Source organism: Taudactylus pleione, unplaced genomic scaffold, assembly GCF_031769625.1.
Source record: "Taudactylus pleione unplaced genomic scaffold, aTauple2 ptg000442l, whole genome shotgun sequence".
Lineage (NCBI taxonomy): Eukaryota > Metazoa > Chordata > Amphibia > Anura > Myobatrachidae > Taudactylus > Taudactylus pleione.
Genome location: NW_028284844.1, coordinates 2,763,958 through 2,789,077, shown reverse-complemented (window position 1 = coordinate 2,789,077; position 25,120 = coordinate 2,763,958). Strand labels below are relative to the sequence as shown.

The 25,120-nt window shown below is 47.0% G+C and overlaps 1 protein-coding gene across 4 annotated transcripts in view; it reads left to right on the top strand.

Annotated features, from left to right (window-relative positions):
• LOC148505696 (inaD-like protein) overlaps window positions 1–25,120 on the top strand; it is a 191,233-nt gene that overhangs the window by 133,912 nt on the left and 32,201 nt on the right. For all 4 annotated transcript variants that reach the window (XM_088447865.1, XM_088447866.1, XM_088447867.1 and 1 more), the window contains 7 exons: window positions 3,569–3,661; window positions 10,921–10,986; window positions 13,505–13,616; window positions 14,084–14,220; window positions 16,132–16,215; window positions 19,598–19,791; window positions 21,966–22,113. In XM_088447865.1, coding sequence (XP_088303991.1) covers window positions 3,569–3,661; window positions 10,921–10,986; window positions 13,505–13,616; window positions 14,084–14,220; window positions 16,132–16,215; window positions 19,598–19,791; window positions 21,966–22,113 — 834 coding nt within the window. The remainder of the gene's footprint in view (window positions 1–3,568; window positions 3,662–10,920; window positions 10,987–13,504; window positions 13,617–14,083; window positions 14,221–16,131; window positions 16,216–19,597; window positions 19,792–21,965; window positions 22,114–25,120) is intronic.

The following is a 25,120-nucleotide window of genomic DNA, read 5'->3' as shown; positions in this document are numbered from 1 at the left end:
AGCAATAGAATAACGGATCAGGTAGGAAGAGGACATGGGGGCAAGCGTAGTGCTGTGAGCATTACCTACTACGGGGGAGGGGGAGCCAGGAAATATCGGCCAATATCTCACAAGTTGATAGGTTGGTAACCTTTATACATATGCTGATATTGCCACCAGAATGCAGCAGAAAAGTTAATACAAATTGCAAAGTATATCATCATCATCTGGGGAATATGAATGAAACATTTATGAGCTTCCTTTGTAATTATTGCTATTGCTGAGGCACCGGCTCTAACGTGAATATTTGGGGATAGGATCTCTTCTCTGTAAGGGGGCTATTCATCATCGAAGGCCGTATGGCCTCCAATGATGAAGTATTGAACCCGCAGTGGGGGAAATGTGACACTGGAGCAATTCATCATTGCTCCGGTGAGGGGACAGCTGCTCAGATAAGCAGTTTTACCCGTGGTTAGTATTGCAGTCACACTCTGTAGCTGTATTACTTACCTGCTTCCCGTCGTCCCGGCTATGTATGCGTGACCTCGGGTCACGCATGCGCAAAGCCACCGGGGAGGTAGTGAGGAGGCGGCGGAGGGATCCGCTCGGATCCCTCTTCGCATCTCCGGAACTCCTTCCCATAGGAAGGAGCGGAGATCCGAGAACAAGCGTCGTCTGAAGATGGCGCTTATCTCAGAAGAAAACTCTGAAAACTTTCAGTTTTCAGAGTTTGCTGAATATTAGGGGGTCCTATCGGACCCCTGATGATGAATAGCCTGGTAACCTAAATATGTGGAAACTAGCATTTCCGCATGGTTAACAGGCCATTTATCGTATGATGAATAGGCCCTAAATCTATTATACTGTAAGGAGTGAAGTATCAAATTGCCTGTAAATATACCTAAATCCTCAGAAGAGTGCAGTGAAATAACATAGAGCAGAGGTTCCCAAACTTTCTTAACTCACCGCGCCCTGGAGAATCAGCTATTTTTTTTCACGGCATCCCGAGGTCAAAGGTTTCCTTTATTGAGATATTCTGCATAAAATGATTAGATTAAGTAACTTGTGCTTACCGGTCATCCTGAGGTCAGGTAAGTGGTGGCGAGCAGGGTTGTGATTCTGTTTGTCCACATATTTAATGACTGGCAGCCACCAGCACAGGTTTTGCCTATTACGTGGACCATAAATAATTTGATTCGATCCTGGATCACGAATTGCCCCCTGGCACCCAGTTTGGGAACCACTGACTTAAAGAATAATTCCACCCAATACCGAAAATCCTATTTTGAATGGAATGCCCCCAGTAAAACTCAATCCCAAAAGATGGCTCAGTTGAGGTCTGTATTGAGGCGGTGCCCCTGACATCTTGCACGCCCCAGTGAGACGCGGATGCATACAGTAGGCCAGTTTGCAAAAAAGATGGTGGGTAGTTTTTAAATGCGATTTAATATATTTTAGCCATGATGCTCTAAGTTATGGAAACCCTCCATGCAGGGGCGTATTTAAAGAGGAGGGGGCCCCTCCTCTCTCTCCGGCGGTTGCGGCGTACTAACACATTCCGTAGACTCCGGGCACGAGTTTGTGCCCGGAGTCTACTGCGCATGCGCAGGTCACCGGAAAAATATCGCGGCAGCCAATTTCCCTACTGCGCATGCGCAGAACGCCAGTAAAGTGGCCAGGAGTTCTGTTTAGCGCCTCTCCAGCCGACGTGGGACATCGGGCAGGTAAGTATTTGGAAGTATAGGTGCAGGGTGTGCGGTGTGGGCCCCCTGGACCCATTATAAATACACCCCTGCCTCCATGTCCCAGTCATCCCAAATAGTAGACCACCCTCAGTATTGCAGGTAGAGGCTGGGTCTGTGAAGTGTTTTTATGCAGTAAAATACAGTTTATTAGTAACCTGCACCAGATAAAGAAGGTTCTAATATCTGCACAGAAAAGGGGGAGCAGGAAAATCCCCAGCTTGGTGCATTGCTAGTGGGAAGTGTGTTCTCTCATTCTCCATGTGGTTCCTGTTACAGGACACATTTATATTCCAGGTTGAGGACAGGTCACAGCTTTGCCGCGCTGAGTGATACACAAAGCTTTGCATTCTTGCCGGTAGATAAACATGAATGAGAACGTACAGTACATGCCTTTCTGGCTTCCCCTAAGTGGGGTGGAAGGAAGCAGAATGTTGTGTAAGATTAAAGTAGAAATGGAGAATATTAATCATTTAATGCTCTTCTAGATGACCTTGTAAAGCTTAAAATACCAACTCCTGCTCTATCTCACTTTCACTCTGTGAGAGCAATTTCCTTCCAGCTCTTCTGATAGACATTCCTGTACTACGGGGGTGGGGAACCTTCTCTCTGCTGAGGGCCATTTTGATACATATAACATTATTTGCGGGCCCGGTGAAGGCCACGCCCCCTCCATGTGATGTCACATAGGTGCGAGGCCACAATCTCCGGTGATTACAGCAATGGCCGGAGCATCCTGCGGATGCTCCGGGGAGCTGTAAGGGCAGCGGTGTGACCATCTGAAGCGTCCTAAGGACGCTCCAGACGGCACTGCTGCATAGATTCTGGCTGCAGGGTTCCATTCTAGGCACCCTGGTAGCCAGATGAGACTAGCAGAAAAAAGCTCAGAGGGCCAGACCAAATGATTCCGGGGGCCTTATACAGCCCCCTGGCCTGACGTTCCCCATCCCTGCTGTATAAGGTCAACTGTTGTGGAACTACAAGTCCCAGCCTTGCACTGTCAGTTAGACGAGGGGACTTTCAATTCCACATCGATGAATATACAGTTCCTGATGGGCCGTAGCATTAGTTCCACCCCCGACCACGGATACCCACTACACCCAGGCTCTTATCTGCAATGTCGCATCTGAAATTTCAGTATGTTTATCGGGTATTGATATGTATGTGATGTATATTAAGTTTACATCCTTATATCTGCTTTAAGTGTACTATGCAACGACTGTCTGGACTGAAACCACTTATGCAGCCTATACATACACAAGGGAGGAGTAACCTCAGTGTGGCACAGAGCGCCTCGTGCCTGTGCAGCACAGATGGTGTAATGGTTAGCGTTACTGCCTCACAGCACTGAGGTCGTTGGTTCGATACCCACTACGGCCCTAACTGTGTGGAGTTTGTATATTCTCCCTGTGCTTGCGTGGGTTTCCTCCGGGTACTCCGGTTTCCTCCCACACTCCAAAAATATACTGGTAGGTTAATTGGCTCCTAACAAAATTACCCTAGTGTGTATATGTGTGTGTGTGTGTGTGATAGGGAATATAGAGTGTAAGCTCCACTGGGGCAGGGACTGATGTGAATGGCCAAATATTCTCTGTAAAGCGCTGCGGAAAATGTGTGCGCTATATAAATAACTGGTAATAATAATAATAATAATATGAGCACTAATCCCTAGTGAATTGATAAGCTGACCAAACTGGTGGCATCGACTGTGTTTAGGCAAAGGGTACATTGTAATAGGTGTAACACAGCAAATTGCTATCTGGTTTTACACAATGTGTCTGGGTATTGTAGCCGCCTGCTCTTGCCAAGCATCGATTTCAAGGTCACTAACGCAACCTCTGTCCTAGGAAAAGCCCGGCCTGGCCGTTTCCAGCAGGACAGAGGAAGCTGATCTGGGAGAACTGATGAGAAGCTTCACAGACTCAGACATAAGAACAGCTGTAAGATTGATTTATTGTCTTTTACTAATTTGTCTGCTAGCAAAAGTGTACGTTTATTACATTACATGTGCAAAGGAAACTTTAATTACATCGATTTATTATTATGTTTTTCTTTTTGGTGATATCTGAGAGGCATCTACAGTATTAATCTAATAAATATATACTATCATCCCTTCTGTAGTCTCTGCCGTCTATTGGCAGAATCATGTTTTTTTTTTAATTAAAAAGTTAATGAATGACAACCGTGACGGAACTTATATAGAGCCCCGACAGCCACAAAGAGTAAAGCTGGGTACACACTTGTCCAATCCTTCAGGGATCAAACCAACTGGGATCTAATGAGATTGGACAAGTGTGTAAAGCTGGGTACACACTTTTTCAATTGCAGGCTGATCGGGTAAAACTGTGCAGACTGTCCTCAGTGTGTACACACTGTGCAGACTGTCCTCAGTGTGACCCCCTGGCAGCCGCGTACACACTGTGCAGACTGTCCTCAGTGTGACCCCCTGGCAGCCGCGTACACACTGTGCAGACTGTCCTCAGTGTGACCCCCTGGCAGCCGCGTACACACTGTGCAGACTGTCCTCAGTGTGACCCCCTGGCAGCTGCGTACACACTGTGCAGACTGTCCTCAGTGTGACCCCCTGGCAGCTGCGTACACACTGTGCAGACTGTCCTCAGTGTGACCCCCTGGCAGCCGCGTACACACTGTGCAGACTGTCCTCAGTGTGACCCCCTGGCAGCTGCGTACACACTGTGCAGACTGTCCTCAGTGTGACCCCCTGGCAGCCGCGTACACACTGTGCAGACTGTCCTCAGTGTGACCCCCTGGCAGCCGCGTACACACTGTGCAGACTGTCCTCAGTGTGACCCCCTGGCAGCCGCGTACACACTGTGCAGACTGTCCTCAGTGTGACCCCCTGGCAGCCGCGTACACACTGTGCAGACTGTCCTCAGTGTGACCCTCTGTCAGCCGCGTACACACTGTGCAGACTGTCCTCAGTGTGACCCCCTGGCAGCCACGTACACACTGTGCAGACTGTCCTCAGTGTGACCCCCTGGCAGCCGCGTACATACTGTGCAGACTGTCCTCAGTGTGACCCCCTGGCAGCCGCGTACACACTGTGCAGACTGTCCTCAGTGTGACCCCCTGGCAGCCGCGTACACACTGTGCAGACTGTCCTCAGTGTGACCCCCTGGCAGCCGCGTACACACTGTGCAGACTGTCCTCAGTGTGACCCCCTGGCAGCCGCGTGCACACTGTGCAGACTGTCCTCAGTGTGACCCCCTGGCAGCCGCGTGCACACTGTGCAGACTGTCCTCAGTGTGACCCCCTGGCAGCCGCGTGCACACTGTGCAGACTGTCCTCAGTGTGACCCCCTGGCAGCCGCGTACACACTGTGCAGACTGTCCTCAGTGTGACCCCCTGGCAGCCGCGTACACACTGTGCAGACTGTCCTCAGTGTGACCCCCTGGCAGCCGCGTACACACTGTGCAGACTGTCCTCAGTGTGACCCCCTGGCAGCCGCGTACACACTGTGCAGACTGTCCTCAGTGTGACCCCCTGGCAGCCGCGTACACACTGTGCAGACTGTCCTCAGTGTGACCCCCTGGCAGCCGCGTACACACTGTGCAGACTGTCCTCAGTGTGACCCCCTGGCAGCCGCGTACACACTGTGCAGACTGTCCTCAGTGTGACCCCCTGGCAGCCGCGTACACACTGTGCAGACTGTCCTCAGTGTGACCCCCTGGCAGCCGCGTACACACTGTGCAGACTGTCCTCAGTGTGACCCCCTGGCAGCCGCGTACACACTGTGCAGACTGTCCTCAGTGTGACCCCCTGGCAGCCGCGTACACACTGTGCAGGCTGTCCTCAGTGTGACCCCCTGGCAGCCGTGTACACACTGTGCAGACTGTCCTCAGTGTGACCCCCTGGCAGCCGCGTACACACTGTGCAGACTGTCCTCAGTGTGACCCCCTGGCAGCCGTGTACATATTGTGCAGACATAGCACAGTGTGTACAGGCTTCTATGGGATCGGGAGGTCAAACCGACAAATATTAAACAGTACATAGATTTGACCTCCCGACCGTTGCAGGGGCGTTAAAAGCCGTTTATCGGCAAACGCCCCTGCATCGGGACAGCGCACACACCTATACAATCCAATGGCCGTTCTCTCGACAAATCTGTCTGACAAATTTTGGCGTTGCGTTAATAAGCATCAGCAAAACAGCATTTCGACCTCTTTCTGACTGTGAGCGTTAGAATAATTCCCTGTCCCCCTGGATATTGAAAAGAACGTGTCCCGCCATTCAGGTTGCTGGGACCCTGAGGACTATGTAAGTCAGCAGATCAATATCACACAGTGGGCCTGATTCAGAGCCGGACGCTCTGACAGAGCGCTCGCTCTGAATCAGGGCCATCCTTCTTGTTTTTCAGAGCGGCCTCCTGGCCGCTCGCATAGCTGTGGGTGACCACCCACAGCTATAGCGAGCGGCCAGGAAGATGGTCGTGATGGTCAAGACCATCGCGACCATCGGGCTTGCAACGAGACCCTTGTGGTAGGGTCTCGTTGCCGCAAGCCCCAGAGTGCTTTCGGCTCTAACAGAGCCGAAAGCACTCCCACTGACATCACTTGTGATGTCAGTGGGGCCGGCCCCAGACGGTAGGCGTTCCCATGGGACCGCCTCCATCTGGGCAGCCACGCCCCCGGCCCGCCCACCAAAGGGGGCGTGCTGTCACCCAACATCGACAGCACGCCCCCTTTGGTACGAGACCCGGAGCGTCGGATTGCCCGTCGCTATCCGGGTCTCGCGCACGACGGAGCCGGCTCCGTCATGCGCATGCGCACTGGGCCACCATCGACCCGCTAGCGAGCGCATAGCGCTCGCGAGCAGGTCTGAATCAGGCCCGTGTCCTTTTATTTTTACATGCAGCCAGTGTACAGACTGAAGTAATGGTGCAGCGTGACCGTGGTGGATTTGCATTGTAGGGCGCCATCTGGATCCATATTTATTTTGTTTGCTTGGTACGATTTACTCATGCTACTACTGCCAGTGTGTTTGTGACATTGAAAGATGTCAAAAGTAATCACATTTTCTTTTTTTCCATTTCTGGTTGTTTTTTTTTCTTTTGTAAATGTCAGACGCTTTTTAAACTGTGATATTGACTTTAATATACGCATCCGACTTACAGATGCCGGTTATTAATCAAATATGTCACCTATTCATAGGCTCGCAGCCCCATCTAAAGAACGCGACTTATTTATCTCCTTTCAGATGAAATTTCTTCTTTTGATGACAATAAATCTATAAATAAGAAAGAAACACAATGAGCATATGCTAACGAAGGCAGCAATTACCACCTCCACTAATGTCTGTAGTGAGCCCCGGAGGACAGCAGCGCGGATAGCCGGCTGAGTGCGAGGGGGGGAGCCGCGTGCTGTAGTGCGCTGATTGCCGTCGCCCCTCGGGGAGATGGAAATGTCACTCCATGGCTCTTGATGCTTTACAAGTACAGAGAATAATCTGCAGCAGCCAGAAGTGATTTATTGAAGCTTATTTTGATCTACAGGACTACGCTGGGCAGATAAAGCCTTGTTCTAAGGGTCTATTTATGGGCTGTTAGTGCCTGAATGATCTCCCCATTCATTGCTCAACACCAAGAGCACCACTGTCTCTGTGTACTTGGATTGATGTAGACTTGATCCCTATAATAATTGCAGCTGCTTTTACACACACACATTTTTATTTCTTAAAGCATTTCCAGATTACTCTTGCTCGGTTACACACTTAATGCCGTGGGCATCAGTGCGTCTATGTATTAAAGGAAATATGGAGGAGAGAAGAGCGTACTGCCGCTATTTCCTCCATATTTGTCTCCGGACGGCTGGAGGAGCGCGCGGGCGCACACATGGGGTAATGAGATTAGTCATCACCATAAGGGGTTTTGCACCGCTCCCTCCCTTCCCAACTGCACCGTACTCATTGGACGACCCCTTTGAGGTGTTGTAGATCAGCTCTGTTCTATTGTGCAATGTTGCATTAGCATAATAAATGAATATGGCCCATGGCTGCTCTGCTCCTGAAATGGATCCCACTGGGGCTGCAAAATGTCCTGGAAAGTCAAAGTGTGACTGACCAATGCATCCCCTCTCATTGTACAGCAGAAGGAACTTTTATATATCTTCAGGTCATTGGGCTCGATTCAATTGAGCGCGATGTAAATAGCGCTGGGAGATAGTTCCCGGAGCTATTCAATCCATCGCGATGTTAGGTCGGGGAAGGCTCATTCTCGCGCCTTAAACAGGGTTTTTAGGCACAAGAACGGGCATTCCCCGACCTAACTTCCCGGCGCGATGCTGTTTTCCCTGCGCTAAGGGCAGAAAACAGGGACTTTTGTCGGATTTCTGCTCACATCCCCGGAGGGATGCGAGAAGAAATCCTCAGTCGGGGTTAGCTGCACAGTGTATTGAATAGCTCCGGCAGCTAATTCCCAGCGCTATTCACATCGTGTAGAATAGAATCGTGCCCATTGTCCTGTACAGGACATGTTGGTTAGCTTCAAAACAGACCATTATTAAAAATGATTGGTGTGATATCATCCCCAAACAGCCCCTCCATATAACTGGATGCACTTTATAAGCTGCCCCCATGCTGTCATTTGCAGCAGGGTAGAGGTGATAGGAGGAGTGGGGTGGAGACAGGGGAGGGGGGGCGGAGACAGGGGAGTGGAGTGGGGTGGAGACAGGGGAGGGGGGGCGGAGACAGGGGAGTGGAGTGGGGTGGAGACAGGGGAGGGGGGGGCGGAGACAGGGGAGTAGGATGGAGATGGACAAAGCATGCAGCAGTCTCTCAGTCTAATTTAAATTAGATTTGAGCAGTTTGTTTCTACTCGGTTAAGTTCATATCTGAAAAAACGGCATCTCATTGGCTATCTCACGTGTATTGGGTAACCACTGGGATAAATCCGAACTTGCGCTAATTTGGCGAAAAGAACCAAGTAGAACCGAACCGCTCATCTCTACATTTAAATACACTAATAGAACTGAGGACATAACACAGAGCAATTGGTTTTGTTATCATATACTGCAAGTGGCAATTGTGACAGGGAAATGTGAGATTTTCACAAGTAAAAATAGATGGAGACCTATAGACCTGAAATCTGAATGTGGGAACATTGAATACTTGGAAGATAACAAGCTGCTCTCAAAGCCCCGGAATTCCCTGTGTTACAATATAATGTAAGATAGAGAAGCACCAGCCCCCTAAACTCTTCTCTGCTGTACCTGAAAATAGAAAACAATTGGGCCTGACCTATTATCACATCCCTTATTTCATGTGTATCATTTGCTAAGTAATAATACGTAGTCTGTCATTTATTCTATATTAATATAAAACAAAGTGGTTATTTGGTTTAAAAAAAATGATTTTAATGATCTTTCAACATTTATTAATCCTGTAAAGTTACATAAATAGTATCTGTGTTTAACATACACCTCAAAGATGTATGTTTGACAACACAGGTTTCCTGCACCAGTTTACTGGGTACCTAACATCAATGCTCTGTGCTGCTAAGAAATAAAATGTCACTATATAACTCCCAGTCTGCAGGTGCTGGCTGTCTCCATTCCCCTCCTCACATCATGTCACTGCCCCTGTCACATGCAGCCCTGTCCTCACTAACACATCACTCATCCCCTGATATACTCTGTGCTGCTGGGGTCACTGCTCCTTCCACCATTTCCATCTGCACCTGTCACATGAAGCCCTGTCCTCACTAACACATCACTCATCCCCTGATATACTCTGTGCTGCTGGGGTCACTGCTCCTTCCACCATTTCCATCTGCACCTGTCACATGAAGCCCGGTCCTCACTAATGTAACCTCAGCCTGATGAATCCAAACAATCTCATGTCGATGTCATCCATCCTTTTTTATTTTCAATGTAATCTCACTGTGTTATCATGGCTTTTTCTAGTCTTTTGCAGGTCTCAAATTTTTTTAAAGCAACAGTAAAACTGCTTATGCTTTGTATTTAGACAATACTACCCTTCTCCTACTAGATTGTAAGCTCTCTCCACACAGTACTATTCTTCATCTGCTAGACTGTAAGCTCTCTACAGACAGTACTATTCTTCATCTGCTAGACTGTAAGCTCTCTCCAGACAGTACTACTCTTCTCCTGCTAGACTGTAAGCTCTCTCCAGACAGTACCACTCTTCTCCTACTAGACTGTAAGCTCTCTCCAGACAGTACCACTCTTCTCCTGCTAGACTGTAAGCTCTCTCCAGACAGTACTACTCTTCTCCTGCTAGACTGTAAGCTCTCTCCAGACAGTACCACTCTTCTCCTACTAGACTGTAAGCTCTCTCCAGACAGTACCACTCTTCTCCTACTAGACTGTAAGCTCTCTCCAGACAGTACCACTCTTCTACTAGACTGTAAGCTCTCTCCAGACAGTACTACTCTTCTCCTGCTAGACTGTAAGCTCTCTCCAGACAGTACTACCCTTCTCCTGCTGGACTGTAAGCTCTCTCCAGACAGTACTACTCTTCTCCTGCTAGACTGTAAGCTCTCTCCAGACAGTACTACCCTTCTCCTGCTGGACTGTAAGCTCTCTCCAGACAGTACTACTCTTCTCCTGCTAGACTCTAAGCTCTCTCCAGACAGTACTACTCTTCTCCTGCTAGACTGTAAGCTCTCTCCAGACAGTACTAGTCTTCTCCTGCTGGACTGTAAGCTCTCTCCAGACAGTACTACTCTTCTCCTGCTAGACTGTAAGCTCTCTCCAGACAGTACTACTCTTCTCCTGCTAGACTGTAAGCTCTCTCCAGACAGTACCACTCTTCTCCTGCTAGACTGTAAGCTCTTTCCAGACAGTACCACTCTTCTCCTGCTAGACTGTAAGCTCTCTCCAGACAGTACCACTCTTCTCCTGCTAGACTGTAAGCTCTCTCCAGACAGTACCACTCTTCTCCTGCTAGACTGTAAGCTCTCTCCAGACAGTACCACTCTTCTCCTGCTAGACTGTAAGCTCTCACAAGCAAGTCCACCTCTACCCTCTTAATTTTACATTCACACTACCTGTGTGCTATCCATGTTTCTGGTTTCCCCCACTATCTGGTGCTAATGACCACACTGTGCAACCTTACAAATTAATGTTTTAATGCAATATTTTAGTATGTTTCATTAGTTTCCATTTTATAGGACTGTTCTTGCATCTTTATTCCGTCTGCTACAATATCATTTCTATTGCAGGACAGTAAAGTGAGATTCAGCGATCAGAGGCTGGAGCCTGGCCAGGAACAGAAGGTGTTGGACCAGGTAACATCTGCACATCTCTGCAGCCATCACTAACTTATATTAAAGTCAGTTAGTCCCTTATTTTCTTTACATGGATTTTATGGATAGTGGTTGGCTGGGGTATAATTCTATGAGGACATGGGAAAAGTTCAGACATATTTGTGACTGCTTTTGATATGTACGTCCTTAAATAAAAGATTAAAAAAAATAAAAAAAAAAATACCTGATTCCAAGTCGCAGGCAACTTCGTATGAGGCCACATCTTGCGATTTCTTGCATTATGTGCAGGAATCATCCCAGGCGTCAGGCGCAGCTTTGCGAACATGCGCACTTCAGCCACTTCTGTGTGTCCGCTAAACTGGCGTTTCTGGGCGGCAACAATGGGAACGCACCCAACTGTGGATGTGTGCTGGGTGTTCTGCCAGAGATGCATTATATTCTGAGTCATGCGTATGCACAATGGGCGCCAAATGTAGACGGATCTCCTGCACCTTCTCCTAGTGTCGGGTAGGTGTAAGTGCCGATGATTGTGATGACAGCTGCTCCTGTGGAAGGAGCTGTGGGGCGGCGCATTGGCAAAGATGTGCAGGACTCAGAATACGGACATATAATCGGGTTGGCGTACCATTCGCAATATGTTCGCTGCATGCTCCTGATATTGCGTCTGCATTAGGTACGGCTCAGAATCTGGCTCATTATGTTTATATGGAGGTCGGGGCTATGTCTGTTGAGCACGTTTAGTGTTGGGAGATCCTGGGTAAAGCAGTGCCTGGAGTCTCCTGTTTGAAAAATAAAGAGGCTTCTGTCTTGGAGAATGCCGAGGCCTGAGAAAAGCTCCATTAGGGACCTTTTCTACTTAGCGTCCAGTGGCAGGAACTGTAATGGTGGCACTTTTATTCCAGTAGGCTCAAGGAAAGTTCACTTTTGGTGACCGATGTTCTTGCTTTCTGGGGACAGTGTCCTGTATGAATGGTTTGCCCCAAGTTTGCAGCTCAGTGGGCAGGACAGGGGCGGTTGGCAGGACAGAGTGTGTATATGCAGAATTGGGGCTCTGCAGGTGTTGTCAGCAGCTCTGCCTGCGCTGTAGGACTGCGCTACTGATGTCAGCTGCAGATGACAACAATGACCAGGTAGGTCATTCTCATACCCACCACTTTACCTACAGTATGTTATACCAATGTAATATACAGTATGGAACTGGCGTAATAAACATGTACTGTATGTTAGGATGGGTGAAGGCGAATACGTCTCTTTAGATGATGAAGCAATGACTTTTCAAGATAAGATTTAAAATTGTAGTTTTGACCAGTTTTATCTACTAATTAACCCGCGATCTTTCCTACTGTTGCTCATTTTAGTGTGACGCAATGAACATCTATTTTCTGTAACAATATTAGCTCTGCTGTATTTCCCCAAACATTATGCTCCATTTATTTATACCTTTACGCTTGTGACGCTCTCCATGGATTGGTGAATATTGTACAAGGCGGTTTATGTTTATATTCAGTCCTTACATTTACAGAGTTATTTTCAAACTCCTGTTGTGAGAGTCCTACAGTATATAGCACTAATTACCACCCATATCCTGGGCAGATATTCCCACCACCCCTAATGCAGACCACATATGGCACAGAGACAACCAGCACTGTACCACGTCACCACCTTCCAATCCCAACCACTGGTCGCATGTCGAGACCATTCCCTAGATTATGTCCGTGTTTTGTGGGCAATACAGCGCACAGAGACCCCCGATCTGTAAATACTGATGCACTACTGACACTAGTCACCAACATCAGTGCGATAGTGAGTCCAATGTTTCCACAACATATATTTCAGTATGTTAAAATGTTGAAGTCTTCACTATTTCAGATTTTGAAAGATGACATCCAGTGGTTCTCAGACGCAACCCTCACGTTTTCCCAACAGGTCAGGTTTTAGGGATTTCTGTCTGTGGAAACAGGTGGGATAATTACTGACCCGGTAAAATAGGTTACTGTATCTCCTGTGCACGATGAAAGAAATCCAAAAAACATGACCTGTCAGTGGTACTTGAGGGCTGGAGATGAGAACCCCTGATGTAAAGGAAGGTCGGCTGAAGTAAAATGTATTGAGGTTCATTTGTAGCTGATTAGCTCCTGGGCTTTTCCATCCTAGTGAAGTAATGTAATGAATAAAGACTGCGCTTAGTGAAGTGAAGCAGCCCTGTTTACGGCAGATCTATAGTATTTTATTCCGGTACCTTACGCTTTAGGTTGGGTGTTTTTTTATTTCTTTTTTTGCTTTTGTTTTAAAATTGTGAGTAACACGTGTTATCATTTCTCTCTCACTCTCTCTCTCTCTCTCTCTCTCTCTCCCTCTCCCTCTCCCTCTCCCTCTCCCTCTCCCTCTCCCTCTCCCTCTCCCTCTCCCTCCCCCTCCCCCTCCCCCTCCCCCTCCCTCTCTCTCTCTCTCTCTCTCTCCCCCTCTCTCTCTCTCTCTCTCTCTCTCCCCCTCTCTCTCCCCCTCTCCCTCCCTCCCTCCCTCTCCCTCTCTCCTGTAGCTTGTGAGTCAGCTGAAACAGTCCCAAAGTAGTGGCAAGATACTGTACAGTTCCCAGGACATACACCTAGCTCCGACTTACATTATACCAGATCCGGACCTCGTCAGCCACAGTAAGATGACGGGAATAATTTGGGATAGTGCTAACAGTACATAACAGAGTTTGGTTGCTCTTTGTTGCGGTTACACAAATCGTTTTAAGCAGTAGTTTTTTTTTCTTTAAATAATATTATGGACCATGCACCTAACCAGACCTGGTGCTATCACTCCGACCCCCTGTTGCCAGTGCGCTCATTCTCATCCATTAGTCACCGGCCCCCTGGCTTATGTATGGCAGTAATATCACACCTGATGGGACAGGTAAAGGGATTAATGGACATGAGGCAGCATCAATGGTTCCGTAGTCACCCCCTGCGCCCAGCCTTATACCCTCCGCAGACGCTGCTCCTGACTCACGCGTTTCAGGGCACAGTCCTATCTGCATATTGCTGGATAAATGCACAATTCTTTGGCGTTCCTAATGTGCTATGTGTTATTGTAGCGTCACTCTGAGGGTCAATGTCCTTTCTCTTTGCTTTAGGAAACATCTCTTCTCCGCTACCACATTTTGATCCTGCAACCTGCCCAATTATCCCAGGACAAGAAATGACCATCGAGATTTCCAAGGGGCGTTCAGGCCTCGGGCTTAGCATCGTGGGTGGGAAAGATACGCCACTGGTACCGTCCCTAATTAATAACCTTGTGCCCAATACACATATATGCACATGAAGTCATGTTATCACAGTACAGTATAACATCTGCTCATTTATAGCCATAACTCCGAAGGAAATTCGCGCTGATATTAGGAGAAGCCTTTAAGCACAGAAGCCCCCTAACTATGATCTCTGTAGGCAGCTTACTGATCCCACATCCCCTCAACAGGATAAACTAGTCTGTCACTTAGTGTAACCCTAAAGCTGCTCTTTAGTTAAAAACATAGGTTGCAGATAAACATGCATGAGACAATAGGGTTGGCGTATCATAGCAACCACCAATCAGCAGCTGCCGATCATTTTACGAGGACTGACTGAAAAGTAATAAGACTGAAAAAGAAAAATGTTCAGATCCTCTGGCGTCATCTGATTCTGAATAAAAAATCTAAGTAGCGTCCTTCATATTGAATACATTTTGTAGCGTTTCAACAACGATTCTAAGACGCGCAGTCGGCTGTTTTGTGACATCACCGTTAGTGTTGCAGCTCTGGCATTTTTCACTTCATCTGTTGAGAACTTCTTTCCGCACAGTTTTTTCAGGGTGAGGAATGGGCAGAAACCACAGGGCGCTAAGTCCGGCCTATGTGGAGGGTGTTCCAGTGCTGTGCCATTCATTTCAGTCACTGCTGCCAATGCAACAGCAGCAACATGTGTCGGGCATTGTCTTGGAGCAAAAACCACTGTTTCTCCAGCAAATGTGGTCTTTTCTTCCTCATGGCTCCACGCAAATGGGTTTTCAGGACGTTTGCATAGTAGTCACCATTAATTGTCCCCTGGGAACCCAGTGCTGTTGGATCATACCGTGCGCATCAAAGAACAGCAGAAGCATGACTTTACACGCCAAAGGAATCGCACAGAATTATTTGGACAGAGGCAAATACACTGGCAGACACTGGACTGTTGTTTGGATTTCAAATCATAATGACGAATCCCTGGTTCGTTACACGTCACAATCGATGATAACCTCTCCGACATTCGGACGGTCTTCTTGCACGATTCAACTCGTCGTCGCATCTGCTCTCCTGTGAGACTCCTGGGTACCCACCTGGCACACACACGATGCTTTTTCAGATCTTTGATCGCAATATGCTGAACCCGTTGGAATGAGACGCCAAGTGAAGACAAAAGTTTGCGTGAAGTTACCTTCTGTCATTTTGCAACATCTCCGCAGCTTTGGCAATGTTGGCATCTGTAACCGCGGTGGATGGTCCCCGAGAACGCGATTAGTCAGTTACTCACGTATTACCTTCTTTGAAGTGCTTCCACCACCGAAATACTGCAGCACGGCTAATTGTTTCTCCACCATGTGCTTGTTGTAATGTTTCATGAGTTTAATTTCCGCTTTCTCCAAGTTTAACACAAAATTCAATCACACATCTCTGACGTAATCTCACAGACACGTCTTCCCATCCGCCATGACGAAACGTACAAAGATCTTCCACTCGCTGTGACCAAACAAAGAAGTCTACTGCAGTCCAAACGCAGGTTCAGACACATCGCTGTATGAGCGTTACAATAACCAGCATAGCGTTGCCACGTCTACCAATGGGACAGAAAAACAGAGGCAGTCTCATTATATAATGTATTTGATAAATGCTTCCTCAAAGCTGATTGGTTGCTATGGGCAACTTTTCCATTGGTCCACTCCTGCATCTCTTTTCACTGCTCGATACTTTGACCCCAATGTGTAAGTCTGGACAGAGAATCTGCTGGTCAGTGTAGCCCTGGGCTTAGTCTATGTTACCATAGTGTGTCCAGTATTCATCTCTTTCCATTTGTAGCTCATTCAGCTTAGAGAAAGCCATGCATGCCATGTTTTCTGAGTTCTTGTATTATCACGGCCCTTATGATTCCCCTCTCCTCCTATATTTTGCAGGAGGCAGTGGTCATACATGAGGTTTATGAAGAAGGAGCAGCAGCCAGGGATGGGAGACTTTGGGCTGGGGATCAGATTCTAGAGGTATAATGTTCTCATTATAATATTCATATCACCAATAACTGTGTGCACAATTCCTGATACCTTGTAATAGTTCTCTCATAGAAACGTCTGTGTGTAACCATGGAAGCGATCAGTGGGGTCCACAGATTACAGAAGTTACTAAAGGCAACCAGATAACTTAGGGCCTGATTCATTACCGATCGCAACTGCGATTACGCACACAGATGGGCGATTGTTGCGTTCTGTGCATGCGTATGCCTCGCAGTGTGCGTGCACGAAGGTCTCACTGCGATTGGACTGCGATTGCAGTGAGTACGCAGACCCATTGCAGAGTGATTGACAGGAAGTACCGGTTGGGGGCGGTGCCGGGGGGGAGGGGGGCGAAACAACGCCGTTACAGGGGCGTGCATAAATTAGCCACTGCGATGCCATACGCAGCTTGGGCTCCCTCTGCGTGCGACGAGGTTAGCAATTTCTGATAAGGGTCAGACCTTGTGCAATTTTTCGTGAGGCTGCGAAGGTGCTCCATGTTACCGATGGTTTTGCTATTATACTAAGTATTACGGATGTAAGGGGAAATGGGCGTCCTTATGTTAGGCTGCGATGGCATTGCGATTGCAAACCTTAGCATATTTTTGCAGTGGATCTGCGTGCGTAATCGCAGATGCGATTGCAATAGCGATCCGTAGTGAATCGGGCCCTTACTCTGTTAAATGCCAGCGAGTGTGTTTCACAGTTTTCAACAGCCTATTTCAGACATAAAAGTATTATTTCAAGAATAAGGGGTTATCCCATTAATTAGCCCTATATAGCAAACCCCAGCTAATGTAGGGCATTCAGATTCCATATTGCACTCTGGGTTGACAATTTCAGCTGCATATACATTGCCGCGTCTGGCAGATCGTTCTTTTTAAGTGGCTTTTAGTCCAGGACAATGTGCTCTTCATTTTATATGTATAAGTCGAGATGAAATCCTTGACTATTCTACAGCACGGCTGCTGAAAGTATAGGAGACCCCTGGGGGGCCGCCGTCACCTGTTCCACATAAAACTCTAATGTTTACATTGCAGAGAAAACGCTTCCTTGGAACTAAATGTGACATTTACAGACACATTAACATGTTTCCTATTGAGTAATATATTTTACGTCAGGAATGATATCTGCAATGGGTCTTGGTCTCATATACAGTCAGACGTTTATATACCGCCAAACTATTTCTACTACAGATTGCTGGTAGGGTATAATGCCCCACAGAATTATTTCATGATTTCTTTTTTGATTATTTTTAAGTTGTGGCGTCATGGTAAATATATGACCCCTGTCAGTGCTAAAATAAATTTCAAATGAACATTTTTCTGTCTTGCGTTGATTTGGGATCACTGCGTGCGCAGTCGCTGGGATTGTGTGAGGTGTCACGTTATGATAATCATTACCCCAACCGCCCGTGTAGCTTTGCTCAGGCTGCCTGTAATTTAGCATCATCCATTAATTAGTGATAAGGAGAAAGTATCTGTTCTTTGTAGCATAGTAATGAGGACACAGATAGGGAAACGACAGTAAGATGCATAGTCAGCTCCGGCAATAAAACGGTAACTTTGTGACTACTTGAGGACAATTTTATAAGCATTAAAAACAACAACAGAACATACAGGGAAGAGATAATTGCGCACAGCAGCGGCTGTCACTATCACTTTGGTAGTAATGATGTATATCCGCGCGGCAGGTCGTTATTCTGTCTCTGGTGGACTTTCTATCAGCTGTCGTACATACTGCTCAGGCACGTAGTGTGTTGGTGCAGAACCGCGCGCTCTGACTGGCATATGCACTGGCGGGAGGGTCCCCTGTGGGACGAGCTGTTTCCTCCTGATCATCACTTGTCAGGAGAAATGGGATCTTTTTTTTTTCCTGGCGCTCGGAGATCGTTTTTGGCTAAATAGGAGCAAAGATGAAAGATGGAGACCCCTTACCACAAACACCGTATATGTGTGTGTGTGTGGTGTGTGTGGTGTGTGTGTGTGTATATATATATATATATATATATATATATATATACCGTATATACTCGAGTATAAGCCGAGTTTTTCAGCACAAAAAAATGTGCTGAAAAAGTACCCCCTCGGCATATACTCGAGTCAAGTGTAGCGCTGACCGGACGGAGTTCGATCAGCGCTACACACTGCCAAACACACAGCCGCCGGAGCCGGCAGCTGCGTGTTTGGTCTAATCAGCAGCCGCTGAGAGTCTGTCAGACTCTCAGCGGCTGCTGCTGCTCCCACTGCGGGAGCCTTCTTCCGGCTCCCACAGTGGGTGATGGGAGACACGTCGTCATGACGACGTCTCTCCCATGCAAAGCGGCCGGAGGAGCGGACAGCGGCGGCACCAGGAGCGGGAGTTACAGGTAAGTGATTTTTTTTTTTTTATTCTTGTCACATCTCTCTGTACTGGGGGGGGGGGACTACAGGGGGCACTACCAGGGGGCGATTACTGCAGGGGGCACTAAAGGGGTATTACCACTGGTGGAACTACCAGGGGGGGGGGACTACAGGGGGCACTACCAGGGAGCAATTACTACAGGGGGGGATTACTACAGGGGGCACTAAAAGGGGGGATTACCACTGGGGGAACTACCAGGGGGGGATTACTACAGGGGGCACTACCAGGGGGGGATTACTACAGGGGGGGGATTACCACTGGGGGAACTACCAGGGGAGGATTACTACAGGGGGCACTACCAGTGGGGGATTACTACAGGGGGCACTAAAAGGGGGGATTACCACTGGGGGTACTACCAGGGGGGGATTACTACTGGAGGCACTGAAAGGGGGGATTACCACTGGGGGCACTACCAGGAGGGATTACTACTGGGGACACAACCAGGGGGAATTACTACTGGGGGCACTACCAGCTCCTGCCATTTCCCACACTAGGCTTATACTCGAGTCAATAAGTTTTCCCAGTTTTTTGGGGTAAAAGTAGGTACCTCGGCTTATATTCGGGTCGGCTTATACTCGAGTATATACGATATATATATATATATATATATAATACACACAGTAAATTGTTACTTTCTAGTAAATTGAAGAAACAATAATTATACACCTATAACATGGACGCACGGCACCAGATGCATGTGAATGCTCTGCATAAGTCACCAATGTCACAAAGCAATATGGTGCACAATAATATATTATACAGTGGTTGCAAATACTAATCATCACCTTTAGCATTATTTACTTTATTTTCTTACATAATTAAATCAAAATGGATTAATTCTGCCTCTCCTACCACTGACCACCACAAAATACTCCGTAAGGTCAAATTGAGAGTAAAAAAAAAAAACCCTGTAAAACCTAAAGTGGGCACCCCGGGGGCTCCTGTCATCCCTTCCCTGCCGCTGTTACAGGTGGATGGTTACGACCTGAGGAGCGCCTCTCACGAGGATGCCATTAACGCCCTACGGCAGACTCCGCAGAAAGTGCAGCTGGTGGTGTACCGGGACGAGGCGCAGTACAGGGACGAGGAGAACCTGGACGTCTTCCACGTGGAGCTGCAGAAGAAGAGTGGTCGGGGCCTGGGGCTGAGCATTGTGGGGAAGAGGTAAGAGTCTGCGACATCGCCCACGTATACTGCAATCTGCCGATGTTCACTTCCCAGTGAGAGTGAGAGAGAGAGGGCGCTAATCAGCAGAAATAGGGGAAATATGTTCTGTATTTGTGCAGAAAGTATTTCTATAAATACTATGAAATTATTTTACTTTATTTTTCAAAATGTGTTTTTTTTTCTTTCCTGCGCTCTCGTGAGACTATTTATCGTCTTGTCATTCACCTGTGTTTTTCCTCATTGCGCTCTACTCTCTGAGTGGTCTCAGCCCCCCCCAACCCACCAATTCCTGCACCGCTGCCCTGGGGGATGCTCTATTATTCATCTGGTTGCCCCAGCCAATAGCCAGAGATGAGATGCTGGGGGACCGATCGGAAACTGCTAGCATGGTGCACTTTAAAAGGCTTTTATGAAAAGGGCTCAAATATACAGTAATGTACAGTATCAAGCCTGATGCTAATTTACATGTAATATATATTTGATTAACACATAAATAGAAGGGCTGGGTATGATATTCCGACAGCTGAATAACCCTACCCCTCTCCCCCCCTAAGCCTAACCCATACCTCCCCCCTGGTGGTGCCTAACCTCCCCTCCCCGCAGCCTAATCCTTTCCAGGGGGTGCCTAACCCTATGTCTCCCCCAAGGGTGCCTAAACTTAATTCCCTTCTCCCCCTCCCCCCCACGGCTAAGACGGGTCAGCTTACCTTTGTTCGGGAAGATTCTGGCGTCGGGATCTAGACCGGTATTTCAACTACATCCCAAATAGAATAATGGATACATTAACCTGGAACAATAGATATTTCCACAATTTGGGGAATAATTGTAGGAGAGAATCCCTCTAACATTGTAGTGAGATGTAAAGACCATCTGCAGGGCGTTAAACAGTCAGAGCCCCCCTCTCTAAAGCCTTCGCTGCATTCGCAGTGCAGTGGTGGGGCTGATGCTGTGTGTCCCGCCGTTGTACGGGTACCTGATGAGGACACTTACCTGCCACTTACTGAAAAGGTGACATCTCACCATGGGCTCTATTTATTAACATTATTTTTACTAAAATAAAGTGAAAAAGGGTGTTTTCACACCCTTTTCACATTATTTTAGTTTCACTTATAGTTATTACAGGACAATTGGAGTAGAATTCGTAAAATTCTACTCCAACCCCTAAGTATCACTTATGTTTAGTAAAGCAGATCGCATTTCCCATAATTGTAATGGGAAATGTGATCCGACCATAGTTACTAAAAATAAATTGTAAAAAAATACCGGTGAAAGCCCTGTGATAATAACGCCACCTGGAGGTGGCGTTATCCAGGGTCTCCCCCAGTTACCGGACTCCCACTCTGCTCTAACGGGGAGAGCAGAGGCGGGAGCCGGTACCAGTAATCAGCTGTGTGGTCTAAACAGACCGCAAGCTGATTGCTGTAAAAAAAAGAAAAAAAAAATTTTAAAATTTTTTTGTTTACTTACCTGACTCCAGGGACCGGTGATCGGGCCTCTGGTGATGGCTCCTCTCCGGTCAGCTGGTCTCCCATAGTGCCCTGCTGCCCGGTCATCAGGTGATCGGGCCCCAGTGCAGTATGGGAGATCACCTGATCGGGAAGCCCGGAGAAGATCACTGGAGGCCAGGAGGATGCAGGTAAGTGTAATGAAGGGAGGGGGGGTCGCAGGGGTCCGCGATCGCGGGGGGCGAGGCTTAGCGTCGGTGGGGGGTAGCAGCGACGGTGGGTCGGCGCATGCGCGGGCTCTTAGTCGCGGTATTTTTTCCGAAAATACCGCGACTAGAGTGCGGATGGGTTCCGCAGGGACAGAGCTTTATCGCAAGCTCTGTCCCTGCAAGGGATTTATAGTAAATCCCTGTGATATTGCCTGAATTCGCAATGCGAATTCACTCGGTAATATCACACTACAATCCGCATTCAATATGCGGATTGTAGTAAATAGAGCCCATTGTAATTATAAGGACACCACATCTTTAGCAATTTCTATTCAGTTATTTTAACCAGATTTTTTTTTTATTATATGATATAAGCACACGACATTGCGGTTGTCATTTCTCTAGACTGGTCATTCATTTACCTGGGACCGTGTCTGTTCTGAGCTGACGACAGGAATGGCTGATATTTAGGGAAGGAGGAACTGACGGATCCGCTGAGTCATGTTCTGTCTTCCAGGACTGGGAGCGGAGTCTTCATATCTGACATTGTGAAAGGAGGAGCGGCAGACTATGACCGGACGCTGATGCAGGGCGATCAGATCCTGTCTGTGAACGGCGAGGATGTCAGACACGCCTCCCAAGAAGTTGTGGCCACCATATTAAAGGTTAGAACTGGATCGTGAAGGGAAACAGGGACTAATAGAACGTGGCTTTCTATATACACTAGTGGAACTGCAGAATATTCCATTCCAGAATCTACGCTTCATTCTGTCGCCAAGGGCCTCATTTATCAATGAGTTTTATCATTCACAACGAGTGATGAAACTCGTTCCGTATAATAACGGTGGTACAGCCAATCAGCTCCCAACTGTCGTCTGTTTGAAAAATGACAGTTGGGAGCTGATTGGCTGGAGCACCATTTATCATACGCAACTAGTTTTAAACTGGATAGATAGAGTTGTATACTGCGCTCAGCTCTAAATGTTCTAAGCTTGGAATCTGTTTCAATATTGATTAGTCTTATTAATGAGTGAATGTATAAGTAGGTAAATAAATGCTTTAATGATAAACAGACAAAATTAGAATAAATCAATGCACGTTGCATATACAAATATAAATTAATTGAAATGTCAACTTGACAGAATGGCACACACATTGAATGTATACAAAGGAGATCAGTATCAAAAATCTGCTGATTGTAGAAGTGAGTCAAAGTCCTTTGGTGATGGATTTATAGGTATGGGTCAAAATCCGGAAAAAGTCAATATATGGAAAGAGGGGGGACTCCTGGTATGTGGAGATAGCAGGGAAAAGTCTTGTGCGTAGATTGATGATGGTACCAGCGGCGTCCCGCTGATACCTGGCAGTAACAGTTCTAGCGCTGGTGATGAGATGCCCGGGGTAAGCTTCCTGAGGAAGGGAGTACCGACTAGTCGGCAAGTGAGGGGTAATCTCAAAACAGGCTTGGCACTCCCAGTGCAGATGCTAGCAGTACGCCTGGTCACAGGCGCCTGCCAGCAGTGCACTCCGGAGTGGCTGCTGCGTTGGTGGGGAGGGATGTTACGGTTAGGCTGTGTAAAGCCGATTACCATACACCCCCTCCACACTGGAGACTTACCTTCCTGTGTCTCGCCGCTGTCCGCTCCTTCCTCCGGCTGGCTGTTCTTGCTTGCGGTGCGCGTTCTTCCTTCTCCTCGTGTAGTCTCACCGGCTTGGTCACGTGTAGAAGTCTTCTTCTCCGTCTGTTACTTCCGGGTTGTGATCACGTGATACTGAGCGAGCCGCGGCTTAGTGGGTCCTTGAATCAGCAGTATTTGTAAATAAAGATCTCCAAAATATAGTGATTGAATCTTATGGTCACCAACGCGTTTCAGCCAGGTCGGCCTTTTTCTAGGAGATTAGTGTGACTGATGGGAGTCACTTTCTATGGGATTATAAGGAGGGGATTCTCCTCATGGATTGGTTGTATGCAAATTGAATACTTTGTGATTGGTCATTCTATCAGTTCCTACTTCTCCTTGATGGACAGGGTTAGTAGCCAATTACATACTGTGCACAGGCTGCATGATATAAGTGCATGGCTGATTATCTATATTGGCATGTTGATTTCACATATAAATAAAAATAAAATTAAATAAAATTAAAAATTGTATGAGAATATTAGTAGATAGAAATAAGAAAGCAATGTGTGACTGATGGTAAGACTTGAATGAATAAACAAATATAAATATAGATAAAGTTATAGATGCAATAATAAAACTAGATAAATATATAGATAGAAAAAAAATAATAAATGTATATACACCTTATTATCTCAGTAATTGATAGCTGTGATACATATTGCATTATGCACAGATGTATACACACATATATATACATAAAACTCGTTGCGTATGATAAAACTCACTGATAAATGAGCCCTAAGTACCTCATCCAGGGATACGTCCACAAAAACACTTGGATCAGCGAGTCTAATGTTTAAGTTATCACCAGCATGGTAGCCTGTAGCCTTCTGTGGTTAGAGGAGTGCTAACATAGGGATAAGAGATCTAGATGCTTGGCATAGGCAAACGCAGGGGGGGTTTCCGTCTGCCTGGAAACCTCCCTCCCCAGCCCACACCATGACCACAACAGAAAAGTAATATAATAGAATTTTATTAGTGCTGCATTTTATTCTCAGTATCACAAATGAAATATTTAGCACCACCTGTGGATCTTTTAACATGTATCAGCCAGTGATAAATAACCTGTGCACCAACTAGGAGATCTGGAAAACATGTACTGTTAGAGATGCACTGCTATAGAGCCCAATATATACATATATGTCCAGGACAGTGCTAGGTTCATCTGCTGCTCCTCCAGGCTCCTGAACTTGCTCCAATGCTCTGGAATGGTGCCTGCATCGAAAAATAAATACATTCAGCTCAGGCAGGATGGCCCTACTGCTACATCTAATGGCATACTGTGATCTCTGGTCCTGTATATGCTGGAATTATGACACACAATACACTATATATGATGCATATTAAAGTTGTTTAAGTACTAATTATGCCCTCTTCATGGACTGGCCACACTCATTCCAAGCATATGGAAACCCCCCTCTAGAAATTCTGCGTTTGCCACTGCTTGGTGCTGCTTCCATGCTGGTATTTTACCTGTTCTCATGGTCCGATCACACTGTACAGATGTGTCCTTGCACATCTTAGCTGCAGTCCTGCCAAAGAGCCCCTCTCGTAGCGCCATGTCCCCTGAGAGCGCTTTTAAATTGTCCAAAGATGCATCTAAGTGACAATGTGTGCTGATTAATTTGATATGCGACACCTATATATCTGTGTGCGACTGAGGGGCATATTCAATTAGACACGAAAAGCCGGTTTCTGCGGAAAAGCATCGTGGATGACGTCATTTCGCCAGGTGAAAAATTTTCCCTGTATTCATTTCCAAAGACTTTTCGAGTACGCGGAATGTCAATGCAATGGAATAGGCGAAAAAGATTTGCCTATGACAGCAGGCGGAAAAAAGTGCAGCATTGCGGTTTTGGGGTGAAAGGTTGGAAAACCACTCTGCACCCTTGGGACAGCCCCCCAAAGGTTAACTGCGTCAAAAAACCCCCCTTAAAAAAAAACACCACAAAAAATGACTTGGAAAAAGGGGGCAGAAAAGTACATTGTT